This window comes from Epinephelus moara, chromosome 12, assembly GCF_006386435.1.
Source record: "Epinephelus moara isolate mb chromosome 12, YSFRI_EMoa_1.0, whole genome shotgun sequence".
In the NCBI taxonomy this organism is placed as follows: domain Eukaryota; kingdom Metazoa; phylum Chordata; class Actinopteri; order Perciformes; family Serranidae; genus Epinephelus; species Epinephelus moara.
Genome location: NC_065517.1, coordinates 33,613,928 through 33,627,605, shown reverse-complemented (window position 1 = coordinate 33,627,605; position 13,678 = coordinate 33,613,928). Strand labels below are relative to the sequence as shown.

Here is a 13,678-nt window from a genome sequence, read left to right as displayed (position 1 = left end):
TTTACAAATCTATGATTTTATGAGTTTTATGTCCATTCTGTCTATTCATGTGAAGCGTATAATGCCCTTATTATAAAGCACTTTGAAAGATGCTATATAAATAAAGTTTATTATTTTATAATTTGATATGTAGGCTGCACATTTTGCAATAATCACTTCAGGCCTACAACAATGAACAACTCATCATCCAGACAGCTTTATAGATATTGGTTTTGGTTTTATGTTTTGGGTTTTTGTGCAGCCGTCTGGCTCTCAGCAACACATGGAGGTTACGGAGGTTTCACCACATGAATCTAAAGTTCAAACCAAAACCAGATTATTTAAGGTGACTTTTATTTGTGATCAGAGTGAGCTGTTGAGCTGCCAAAGAACAAACACAGATAAATCCATCCCCTGACTTTACCTCCACCTTTTATTACGGAGTGTAAATCAATGACATAATGACCCTTACTGTGAGTTTACTGTGAAAACAGGAGCTCAGATTTGGCCGAAGAAACATTTTCTGATTGTTACATATGGGTTCAATTTCCTCGTGGTTAACATCACTGTAGAGGCCATGTCAGTTTTGTGACGTCTTCTCTCTGAAAAACATCTCTAATTATTAAAATAAACAATTTAAGAAGAGCCAACAATAAAAGTGGCAGGTAACATTTTTGACGTTTGACACCAAATTATCCAAAAGAGTCCGGTGAGATTTTCATGATCCTTCTCTGAGAGCAGTCTCTGGCTCTGTTTCTGGTTGTTGTTTCACCCTCAGGCTGAACCCAGGATGGCGACTGATGCCAAATGGGCCTCGTCTCTTCCTTCACAGTCTCTTGGGGTTTGTTTCAGACATCTTCCACCACTCTGGGCAGAGAGACGATCGCCAGGGAGCTCGACAGTCAGTTAAATGCATGCTTCACTACATAATCATGCTTTGGTGTTGAACAATGTTGGCTCCGTGCAGACAATACAAGTCTGGTTCGCCAACAGTCGAGGCAAGGTCCAAAGATCCAGAGTCTGAACTCTGAAAGCTTCAGACGTATCTGTGTGTTTTTACCTCTCGGTGCAGATAATTGTCCGGTCGAACAGAGATCAAACTGAATGTGACAGAGGCTGAGAAACTGTGCATCCAGGAAATAAATTAAAATAAAGCGAAACATGTCAGGTCTGCTGAAGAGCTGAGACAAAAGAGGGAGAGTGAAGGAGACACGTACAGCTGCAGATGACTCAAACAAAAGGAGACAAATTTATGTATTTTGTTTTTTTTACAAACAATAAATGCATCGTCCCTCTGAACACAAAACAAAAAATAAACAGGAATATTTTCAACTAAATAGCTTAAAATCATGTGTTTATCATCTCTCTCAACGTCTGGAATGATTCACAAACATATGAAAAGAAAAAAGTGTAAAAATGACAAATTACTATCATAAAATCGTCTAAATTATCACAAATAATTCCTTAATTATCTTTTGTTGCCACAGTAATGTCAGACTGTTGAACCGAGTGCCTCAAAAGCTCCATCAATAATCACACAGATGGGATTTAAAGTGCTGAAAGGTGTGTCTGTTTTTATCATTTATCAAAATGTACATTTCTTGAACTTAAAAAGAGACGCCCCTGACAAAGTGAAATTCATCTGAGTTTTGTTTTTAAACGCTGACGCCACATCACAAGTCAAACATGATCTAATACTCACATGTTGACAGTTTTTTGTTGATTGTCCATAATAATGTCAGCAAAGCTTTAATTTAGTGGTCAGGTGCAGTTTATTTTCCAGGTCCATGAATGCCTAATTACGCCCTTGGACGGTCTGTGGAAAGAACGTTGTGCTTTGGTAAAAATTGAAGGAGACCAAACAAAAAAAACAAAAAAACAACCTGATCTCACAGAAATACGTGACATGACCTCTTCACACCGCATTACTTGGTGGTGGTGGTGCCAGCAGCATGGACAGTGCCAATAGAAGGTCAATCAGGGTTGTTTGTCGAGGTGAACAACAAATTTCCTGCTTCAGCAGCATCGCGCAGTGGCTGGTGGGTAATGTTACAACCTCATGGGCAGTATAAAGAGTGACAGTCTGCATACGGAGGAGGGTGAGGTGTACGGATAAAACAAACACAGGACTTTGACGAAGGAGACTGCTGTTCATGTCCTGTGTGAAACTACAGGTCAGTGTCGACTTCTTTGTGACACGCTTACATCCCCTACTTAACAAATGCAGTTATCTCAACAAAGTAGAATTACCATCTTGCAGTTTTAGAGCTCGAACCACAAACTAGTTAAGTTGCAGTTACAGTTTATATCCATATCTGTCCAGATTCATGTGACAGCTGACGATGCTTCAAATATTGATGTTGCTTCATAGAAGCTGCATATGGACGCTTCACACACAGATCTATTCAGTCAGCACAGTTTCAAGATTAGAGTCACCAATTCAGTATCTGACCAAATGTCTCTCCTTCTGTTCCTGAGATATGACGTTAAAACATGATGATGTCACAGTCAAGCTGACCTTTGACCTTCATGATTTTATCCTGTTAAACATTTGTGTCAAGCTTTGTCAGAATTAGCATATACATTCTTGAGTTATGGCCAAAAACATGTTTTGTCACAGTGGACGTTTGTGCCAAATTTTAAGAAATTCCCTCAAAGTGTTCTTGAGATAACATGTTCATGAGAGTCAGACGGATGGACGGACAACCGGAAAAACATACTGCCTGCAGGTACGGCTGTTGTTGGCGTGGAGCCATAAGAACAAGATCTTTTTCTAATGTTGTGCTCACATTAAACGCAATGCAAATTTTGAAGTTTGAACACTAGAATATTTTGTGTTGACTTATTTTGTACGTGCGTAAAATGGCTGAATCGATGAATGAACTTTGGCTGGTATGTCCCTGGAGGATCTCAATGCCGATTGGCTATCGCAGCGTGATTTGGTTGCTTAAATTCAGATTTTTCAACTCTCACAAATGAGCGTGATGTGAACTCACGCTACTCACTTCATCCACATCGCGTCCATCACGCGCCTGGCAGGACTTGGTGTCTAATCACGTCTTTACATTGACTTTACATGTAAATCAGTTGCCTGAATGTTTTATTTGCGCCCAGTGTGAACATATCGTAACTCAACCAAGCAGTTTTTATGCCTAAACCCACAACTCCACCAATAACCACCACCAACCACCAGTAATTAAACACGTTTGGTACCATCAACACGTAATGTGGTGTGAAGAGGTTGTGGTCATCTCATGTATTTCTGTGAGATCACATTCTCATGTAGTGAGACCACATTTTATAGTTTAAATAAGACTTTGACAGTGTGTGAAAAATTATTTTTTAACCTACACACTCATCAACAAGACTTTCTGGTGTGTGAGAACTTACTCCTCATTTTACTAATTACAGGTCAAATAGAGAGAGTATTTAGGTACAACGCTCTCCACCAATTGATTTCTATTGTACGCTGAACTAAACTGAGTAACCGTTAAATTTAGTCGTTAAATTAAATAAAATAAGCTTTTCTCTCACAGAAGTTCCTCTGGAAGAGAACATCTGCTCTTAAACTCAATACAATTACATATATAAAAACTTTGACTTCTCAGAACTTTAAATCCAGTTTGTCTGTAATTGGTACCAAAAGTTCTTTCCAAGACACTTTCAAGAAATAATTAGGAAGAAACAGACCCATAAAATAAAGTGTTACCATAACTGTTCTCCTTAGTGCTAGAAAAATATTCAATATACCAAACTGAAGCTAAAGTGGAAGTTTTAATGAGGCAGTGCATCAAACAGAAAAGAGATTTTTACAGACTTTTTCATCCAAATGACGTGAACAGATCCTGAAAATGACCTCAGCAGAACATCGAGTCAGCTTCGGTGATGTAGCAACAAAACAAATATGACTGAACAAAACATCCTGCTGCAGTTAATAAAAGACAACTGCAGCCGTAATGAGACTCAAACAATTCCTAAACTTGTTTGCTGATGACTGAATGTTCTACACAGGCTAAACAGTTGCTGCTAACAACTGAACAGATCTCTGTTTTCTATTCAAGTTGGGACTAGACAATCGGAGAGCTTGGAGGAGGAGACAGCTACATGCAGAAGTCTTTACAGGAATCTCATTGTTTTCTGCAGAGGCATGCCTTCATCTAAGGTTTCAAATTTAAGGAGAAGTATTCATTTGCAAACAGGAAATTAGGCGTAATTATTCTTTAAGGCTTGTTTGAAGTCACAGGAAGAGAGATGATGCTCACAGCTTTCTGCAGATCAGACCAAATGTAAATGCTGTAGCATTATGACATGGTGGAGTAACGGAGAAATAACTTTTAATGTACTGATATTTTGACTTTAACTGAATCTTGTGTCACATCGGAAAATGTTGGCATTGTACATTTTTGCAAACCACGGATACGTTAAATTTGCATGTTATTATGTAGAACATATGTTCAAATGACGTTTAATTAGTGTGCATTTAGGCTTTAGGAACAAAACTATTTGGCTATAGTAAGAAAAAGATCACGATTTGGCTCAAAATACCTGTTGTTTGGGTAAAATCCCGACAGGAAGTCAGTGTTACTTCTTTGACGAAAACTAAGACAAAAATTTTTTTGTCAATGACCTTTTTTCCATGTCGAAAACAAGACAATGACAAGTTCAAAATAAATCTTGATAATAAAAACTAAGACGCAATCCGTTTCATTTCTGTTGACGAGACGAGACGTGGCGAAAATGCTCTTGAAAGCCGAGCAGCCTGCAGCTTGGCAGGTGTCATGCCATCCACCACGCCCTCCACCTCCTGATGACAAAGTCAGCTCATATACTACATCACTTTAGAAACACTGGTATGATGCATATGAAACATACAAATGTAATGTACTCATGCTTTGCAGAAACATACAATACCAACATTTTCTAATGGTGATCAGGCTGTGCTTCAGAAAACACTGCACAAACTCTGTTTCATTAAACACAGTCCGACCAAACCCCAAAGATAAAAACTGATTTTCTCACTGCTTGTGGCATCTAGCCGTGCTGAGGTTTTCTGCTCTCCACTGCTTCAGACACTGGCCACCACGCCAGAACAGTTGATATAAACATTATTTAACTTGTGGTGCAGAGATAATAAAAGCATGAAAACCATAATCTGATTTGTCAGGATTCTCTCTCTTGCTGTCAACAGATTCAAACAGGAACTATACAGTAAGTGTTGACTTTTTCCAAATGCCATTTTTAATAACTTCAACACCACAAGTGAAATTCTCTTCACCTTTGTTGTATCTGAATATTGGCAGATGTTCTCAGCTGAATGAAACCCAAACTATGTGCGAGACCAGACGCCACATGGAGAAGTGTTTTGTTTTGTTTTTTTGTAATTTGGATGAACTGACCATTCAGGTGATATTATCATCCTGGCAGCTGCAGTGAATATTTTTCATAATGCTGCAGCTTCTTTTTGCTGTCGGAAAAATAAAATTGCTGAATAAAAAAAATCATATTTGAACAAGATGCCTCACTCAATCAGTAATGCTGTGACCAGAAATGACCGCCTGTAGGGTTACTAAACTTTGGCTGCCGTGCACAGGAAGCCAAGCGTCAGTGGCCAACTGGAATTAGCTCGGTTCTTATTATTTATTGTCAAGCCACCAACCATCAGCTCAGGGTCTGATTGTTCATTCTGCCACGTGGAGAATCTTTAAGGAGAGTGAAGGCGGTAAAAATTACCACCATTAAACCTTGTGGGTTTTTTGAAACCTAACAGCACCGGTTGGTCAGAAACATTTGTCTGCATAAGTGACATTTTAAAGCTCCAAGACATTTTCAGAGACATTTCCATATAAAGTCTAAATGTGTGTCAATATTTCTGGGCATTTTGGCTTCATTTTGCATTAATAAACTTTATAACAGGAGGTAAATACGCTCAGAAAAATCTCTGATCTGTTCTGCCCTTTCTGTCATTGGACTAGTTTCCCTCTGAGGTGCAAAGGGTGTGCCTCCACAGCGTGGGGAGTTGGAGAATGTTTGGGTTTGTATGTACAGTCCCGGTGACCCTTCCAGGACCCCGCAAAGGCATGAACAAAAGCAACCATCAGGACACATTATAACACTATAGAATAAGGCACATAGAATAGATAGATCATCAATATTTACATGGGATATAGCTCCACACACACATGCACAAACGGACACTTCAAACAAACATCACAGTATTAAAAAACACCAAAACTTAACAGCCTACTTTTTCTTCTATCAGAACTTTTCCTCCCCTCTTATCCCCCCCCTCCCCGCCCCTCTGCTCCCTTTAGTTTCCTCTCAGTTACACAGTCTGGCAGCCAGGTCAGCCGATTCTGAAATTTGATATGATACAGTAGAATCGCAGCAATGTTCTCTGACCGCCCCGGAGCACTCAGACACCCCAGGGTTTCAAACCATAATATGTGGCGTTGTCTATCATGATCTGAACTTGGTCTCTGGGTTTTTAACAGTTTGTGGCACCGGCTGCTTTTAACACATTCTGCAGCAACAGGCAGATTTTTGTTGATTAGCAAATATTTGAACTCTGGTTTAAATCATGTAGCTGTTTATGGTGAGTTGGTGCTGAGGAAAACTGTGTGCTAACTATTCAGTAGGCCTGGGCGGTATCCTGGTATTACGGTATACCAGGGAGTTTATACATCCTGACGCTTTAAGTCTCAATACCATCAAAAATACAGACACTCATCTTCCTATTACCCTCATACTTGAGAGGCTGCACTGAGGATATTTTGCATGTAGTGCACATCACATGCCAACAGAGGTCAGTGTGGTGGAACAGGCAGCTGAGCTGACAAATGTGGTGACTGGCTGCGAGTGGTGGGGATAATGTTAGAGGACTGTAAACGACTAACGAGACCAACCAATAAGGTTTTGGTGGTATTGTTTTTCTGTCAATTTTGAATGAAGTGTGTTTAATGAGGAGTCAACAGGGCAAAAGAGTGAAAGAGAGAAGCTTGCACTGCGGAGGTGAATGCTTGTTATTCTCTGCTTAATAAATAAATAGGTGTAAGAATGTTACCTTTATTGAGATTTTGAGAGCTTTTTGAGGTTGTTCATTAGACCGCAAAAGCCAAGTGAGCTTGCAGAACATAGCAAGTCCCTGGTTGAGTAGGGGATGGGGGGTTGGGCACACCACACACTAAAAAGCCTTATTCCCCAGTAAAATTTCAGGAGGGTATCAAAAAATAAATACCACCTTGGCCTACTAATTAGTATTCTTCCACACAAACTAAGCAGCTCTTCACAAATTCTAAAGACGAGATACAGAAACATATCTTGAATTTTTGCTCATCAGTTTCAAATTACAGTTAAAACTGGGCCGCCTGCCTGAAAACAATGTACATAATATAACACTAACATCCAACACATCACAATTAAAACCACAACAGGGATTCTGATTCAAAGCTCCAGGGGCAAGGAAGGATGCATGTATCCTCAATGACAGGGGAAAGACAGTGGGGTGAAAACCAAATGTTCTAGAACATGATTTACAACTGTCGAATGTTGGTCAGGGAGTTTCAGAAGCCGGGAGGGATCTCAAATTCTTCTGTCACGGCCCTCATAATTCTAAAATCCGTTCGTTGTGGCTAACGCTGAAGAAGAACTCAAGAATGATTGGAGCAGTTCAGAGAACAGAGGATTCTAAACTCATGAGGCTGTCAGGGAGCTCTAGAATGTTGGTCAGCGATTATCTGAACCCTGGAGGGTTACCAATTCTTCTACAATGGCCCTTAGAATTGTAAAATCATTTGTTTCTTTTTTCTGGCTGACGCTAGAGGAAAGTTCTAGAATGATGGGAGCAGTTCCACAATACAAAGGATCCTGTACTGCTGCTGCTGCCAGAGAGTTCTAGAATGTATGTCAGGGAGTTTCAGAAGTCTGAAGTGTTCTAGAAATCTTCTTTAACGGCCCTTGGAATTCTAAGATCCGGTCTTTCTGACTGACGTAGGAGAGAAGTTCTAGAATGACTGAAGCACTTCCAAGAACAGAGGATCTTAAACTGCTGAGGCTGTCAGAGAGTTCTTGAAGGTTGCTCTGGTAGTTTCAGAAGCCTGGTGGGTTCTAGAATATTTTAGGGGCTTGATTGATGGCCCTTAGAATTCTAGTCTCTCTGGCTGATGGTGAAAAGGAGTTCTAGAATGATTGGAGCAGATCCAGAACACAGATAGACTTAACTGCTGAGGCCGTCAGAGAGTTCTAGAATACTAGGAGTAGTTCAAGAACACAAAAGGTTCTCGCGTGTTGGGTGGCAGTTCAAGAACAAAAGCAAAGCCTTAAATAATTGTTCCAGAACAGCAAGGTAGGTTCCAGTGTCGTGCTTTATATCGGAACCTTTGGCAGAAGCCTCCTCTGTCCTAAAGGCTGCTGGGAGGATGATGTCACAACAGTTTCCAGAGCAATTTGGGCAGTTCCAAAACACGGGACAGTTCCAGAAGGTAGAAAATGGAGGACAGCTCTAGAACCGGGTGCTGTGGGCGAAGCTGTCGGACATAATGATGTTCTTGTAGAAGTTGTCGGAGCGCGTGGAGCAGTAACCTTTCACCTTGTCGATCATCTGGCTGACGGGGAGGATGGAGGACGAGGAGGAAGAGGAGTTGGGCTCCGCCTCTGAAGAGGAGGAGCATGAGGAGACGCACTTGGGGCTGGTCTGGTTGGAGTAACATTTATCTGCAACCAGGGAGCAAAAATAAAAAGACAGGAACACACAAGAATTATTACTGGATCTATCAATAATCAATAAATCAGATGTGAATCATACAGGCGGTCCCTCACAGTGACGACATTAACATGCACACTAATATTTCACTATTATTCTAAACATGACAGTATTCCAAATTTGATGTGGGTCATGTAAATAGCATGTTCTGTTTGAATTTTCCAAATTAGACCTCATTCTGAATATGGCACTTTCTGATGAAGACGTGGGATATGTTGATATTATTTAGGTTCTAGGAGCATTAGTTGGACATGTATACAGCACATTCGGTATATGCTTCTCAACTGGGGTTTTAACTGCAGTTTGCAACAGTGTCCCGTTAACAGTCAGCTCTGTGTGTTGTAGACAAACCCATGGATGGATTACTGAACGGGTCTTTTCAGACACAGGCCCAGGGACCTAAAGTATCAGGGCCCCCCGACCTTCAACTTGACAATGTCACTCAAAGAAACATCGACCGGGCAGAGACTCAAACAGACCACAAAGATACACAAAACATTTACAAAGAGATGCAAAACCGCCGCAAAGAGACTCACAATGATGACAGACACCGTGTCCTAACTGGATGCAAGCGTAAGACTATTGCGCCACATCGTGTTACATTGGACGCTCTCTGTCTACACTGGATCTGTTAAATGGAACTCCCGTCACGTCACGTAAACAAAACACGCACCCAGCAGCTGTGTGCTCAGAGTAACCACTGAAAAGATGGTTCAGTACGTACTTCCTTATTATTGACACAAACAACAATACTATAACAAGTAACAAAGATATCATTGTAGCTCCCAGACCGCATCATACCACCATCTCCACTTTGTAAAACAAACTAGCTTACTAGCATCCCACACAATGCTTAACCAGACACTTTCAGCTCTGTGGTGATCTCCCTCAAGCCGGATGACAACTTATTTAGGTTTTTGTAATGGAAAAATGAGGCGCTTGCAGTGTGAGCTACAGAATAAAAATAGAAACGGGGCATCTGGCAAAAGTTCAGCTCAAAGCGGCGCACCACATCGCGTCACTTGCAGGCAATTAGGACAATCCAGTAGAAAAGAAGGCAATCAAACTGATTAAGTCGCTGACACTTGCTCGCGTTGCATCCAGTTATGACACAGTGAAAGAGAAAGACCACAGAAAGATGCGTAATGACTACAAAGAGAGGCAAAAAGAGGAGGAGAACAACTTCAAAAACCCGTTTCCACCAAGCAGTCCGGTTCAGTTCAGTTTGGTTCATTTTTTCTGTTTCCACAGTGAAAGTTGTGGATGGTACCAACAGAACCGTTCCTTACCGTCCCCATGTTTGGTCCCCCCTCTGTTGGGGTACCTAGCGCACAGATCTGGTACTAAAAGGTGGAGCTAGAAACCGTGCAGTCTGATTGGTCAGTAGAGGATGGTCACTCTGGTTTTATGTAACCTCTGTTCATACATCAGTAAACTAGAACTATAAAATGAAAGAGAAAAAAATAACTTCATTCACTTGGCCGACTGCCGGCAACTTTTAAGGTGGAACGTTTACTTGTAATGTTACTCAATGCATGAGTTGATGACGTGAATCCATCAGCACACCTTAAATTTCACTGTGACAACTTTGTTCCATTAGTTTTTATATGAGACACTTTCAGTAATGTGTGGATCTTCAAGCATCAAAAAATATACTGTATATATCCTAATTTATGAACGTCATATATTCTAATCATCACTTGGCGGAGTGTCGTTCCTGTGGGCTACAGCAACACTAAACCCCTGAGCTTGCCTGAGAAGGACTAAATGCACAAAGCTGCTATTTTTAAATATGCCATGGAGAGAGACTCTCACTGCAGCCTGTTCTATTTTGTTCTGAAAATGTTGGCATGCAGCCTCGTTCTGTGGATGATAAACCAGGTGCAGACTTCCATCTATGTCACCGCTGATGAGGAAATACAGTGCTGGACGGAGCAGTGAGTGACAACAACCCCGCCCACATTTAAGAGGACTGTCTGTGGTGGAAACACTAAACAGACTGAGGGTCTAGGTACCATGTCTGAAGGGTTATTATTGGCTCCAAAGGTACGATACTGTAAGTCGCCCATGCACAAACCAACTTGCCAACAGTTTGTCAGGCTGAGGTAAAGATGCATGCCCAAACGAAAAGCCCACATTTCTGGTGGGAAGGAGAAACATACTGTTTAACATTATGAAAGACCTGGGTATCAACAGGTTTTTGGATAATGTGCAAATATCACATATATGACAAGTTCCAATTTTCTATATTTGGATGTGATAAACATCACATTAGGGCACGTTAACCAGAGTCTGCATGTGAACAGGAATATTGGTGGAATATTCATTTTCATTAGACATATAAACATCACAGTACAGGAATAATGTCTCTTTGGAATTCAGGTCAAAACTGTGTGCATGTAAATGTAGTCAGTGTGAGATGGAGGCCGTCTTACAGCTTTAATTAAGGTGGTATGTTTTAAGACCCGTTCTGCACATTAACACACAGCAGAAGAATTTATAATCAGCGAGGGAAACAAGACAAGGTTTAAATTCCAGTTACATAAGAGCAGCACAGTTTAAATGAACCTTTAAAGTGACTAAAACAAGAGGAGGAATGTGGGCGAGGGCAGAATGTCAAAGACAAACAACATGTATCATCTAATCTCATCACATACGTACGCAGATGGGCAGAGATGTGCAGTTATATCTGACACCACCCGTACAAAACCAAACAATCCACAGCAGAGTGTGGAGTGGCCGAAAGTCACCGTGTTATTTGTGAAAACATTAGAAAGGGTTCATCAAGGTTGAATTAACATCTGTCTCACACAGTTTTGAAACTCCCGTTAAAGCGTTATTATGTGACCATAATTCCATTCTTAGGTCTGATGATGATGAGCGAGCCAGCTCCGTCTGTGGATGAAGAGCGGATGTCTTGAGGGTTTGATGTGATCACAACAACATAGGACTCTTTTTCCCCAAAAATTCTCAAGGCTAAGATCATGTTAGCTCTAAGATGGTTTTGGGAAGTCAACCAAATTAGAGATTTGTTTGTTCTCGCTGTAGTTGTCACTCAATTCTTGACAATTAGTACCTGAGCAGAGACATACACACCACATAATGAGCGGCCTCATGTTGTTCTCTGTGGGGAAAATAAGGTAAACGGGCGCCAAGTGGTTTTGCTGACCATTTGCACCTTGATAATCTATTTCCTTCTTTATTTATAGCCACAGTATAGTGTTAACCTCTGACTTCAAGCAGAGTAATCAGCTTGCCTGCCAGACAATCTAGTTGTGGTCTGGTGTTATTTTCTTTTTACTCTTCTCAGTGAAGTTGTATGGTTTGGCGTTCTTCCTTCTCGTAACCTTGTGATTTCAAAGGGCTTCAGAGCAAACGGATCATACGGTCAGGTCGAGCAAAGCCTCGCTGGGTCACATCGAGGCTTCACAACAGCAGCCTCATTCATAAAGGCATATTTTGATTTCATATTCCACTTGATCCGGAGATCACAGAGCTGGAGAGATGTTCTGGTTGAACTTCAGAGAACAGGATGGGGAGCACATGGAGAGATGGGTGGTACATGATTAACACGCAGTGAGGTACAAGGATTCAAAGTCGCCTGTGTTGTTTTGTCTCAGATACCAATGAAAATATCGAGAAGCTGAACCGGTCTGTAAATAACAAGACTGTTATGACAAGTTCTGTGTCCTGTTTGAACGAGGCCATCTGGCCCAACAGGCAGAAGTGTCAGAAACAAATGATTATAAACCGTCATAAACCAACACCAGACGATAGAAACAACAATATGTAGCAGATGTAACAGTCAGTATAATAAGGACAATAAAGTAAACTCTAAACTCAGAGCAAACTACAACACCAACTACAGATCTATGGAGCACAACATGTTGGCCTTTTTACTCTCTCTTTAGATATGAAAATAGATACAAGTGCGGACAGAGGGCTCCATCTGTCTGCATAGCCAACGTTCAGGCTGCTCTCATAAACTGTACATTTTCCTATGAAAAGTAATACACTGAAATTCTTACATATCCAAGGTATTTTGAAAGGCTGCTATCATGTGACCCATGCGTTGACAGATTAAACAAGGAAGCGGTCCCGAGCCATCTTGTAAGGAGGCAGGCTGGGGTGGTCAATAGGTCCAGGACTTTCCCCTGAAGTCACGTGTTCGCAACTGAGTGAACTTTGAGTCATTTTAAGGTAAGTGCTCACCCTGTTTCTTTTCCTAAACCTAACCTCAGTAACTTTATGTTAATTACGTAACTGTACGTTATGGATGTAATGTCATTTGTGGGGCGCTAATGCCAAGGACATCATTCGAACCGTTCTGTGAGAATATGTTGTAACGTTAAGAATAAATGAGCCCTTAAGGCTGATTTATACTTTTATACTGATTTATACTACATTTATAACGTCATTCATGGGGCGCTAATTTGTGGGATATCATACGGACTGTTCTATGAAGGTACATTCTAACGCTGAGCATAAATGAGCCCTTAAAGGGAAATTTCGGTTTATTTCAACCTGTCTCCTATCGTCCTAAATTTGTTTCAAGTGACTAGTGACATAAAAATAATAGTTAGCATGTTAGCCGTTAGCCTAGATACAACCGGGGCGCATAGTACCGTCAGACCTGTTAAAACGTAAGTGAACGGGCAACCTTCAAGTCCAAAGTTAGTCCACTAAACAAGTTTTTTTTCCACAAAGACCGCCTCATATCGTTTGGATAAATTTCAGAGAACATATAGAAAACGACATGTAAACGTGTTGTCTTACCTTACCGGTGTGCTGCCATGTTTGTTTACCATTTAGCTCTGCTTCCCAAAGCGCGGCTGAAATATCGCGAGAACAAGCAGCGATCTCATACCGTGCCTGAAATCTCGCGAGCTCTAGATAAAGCCCAGCTGGATACTACTCCAGGTGGAGGTATCTCGTCCTCGG

At 41.0% G+C, this 13,678-nt stretch overlaps 1 protein-coding gene across 1 annotated transcript in view; it reads right to left on the bottom strand.

Moving 5' to 3' along the window:
• Positions 1 to 6,290: 6,290 nt before the first annotated feature.
• Positions 6,291 to 13,678, bottom strand: part of adgrg6 (adhesion G protein-coupled receptor G6) — a 137,488-nt gene continuing 130,100 nt past the window's right edge. The window contains exon 28 of the mRNA XM_050057926.1: positions 6,291 to 8,688. Coding sequence (XP_049913883.1) covers positions 8,477 to 8,688 — 212 coding nt within the window. The 3' untranslated portion in view covers positions 6,291 to 8,476. The remainder of the gene's footprint in view (positions 8,689 to 13,678) is intronic.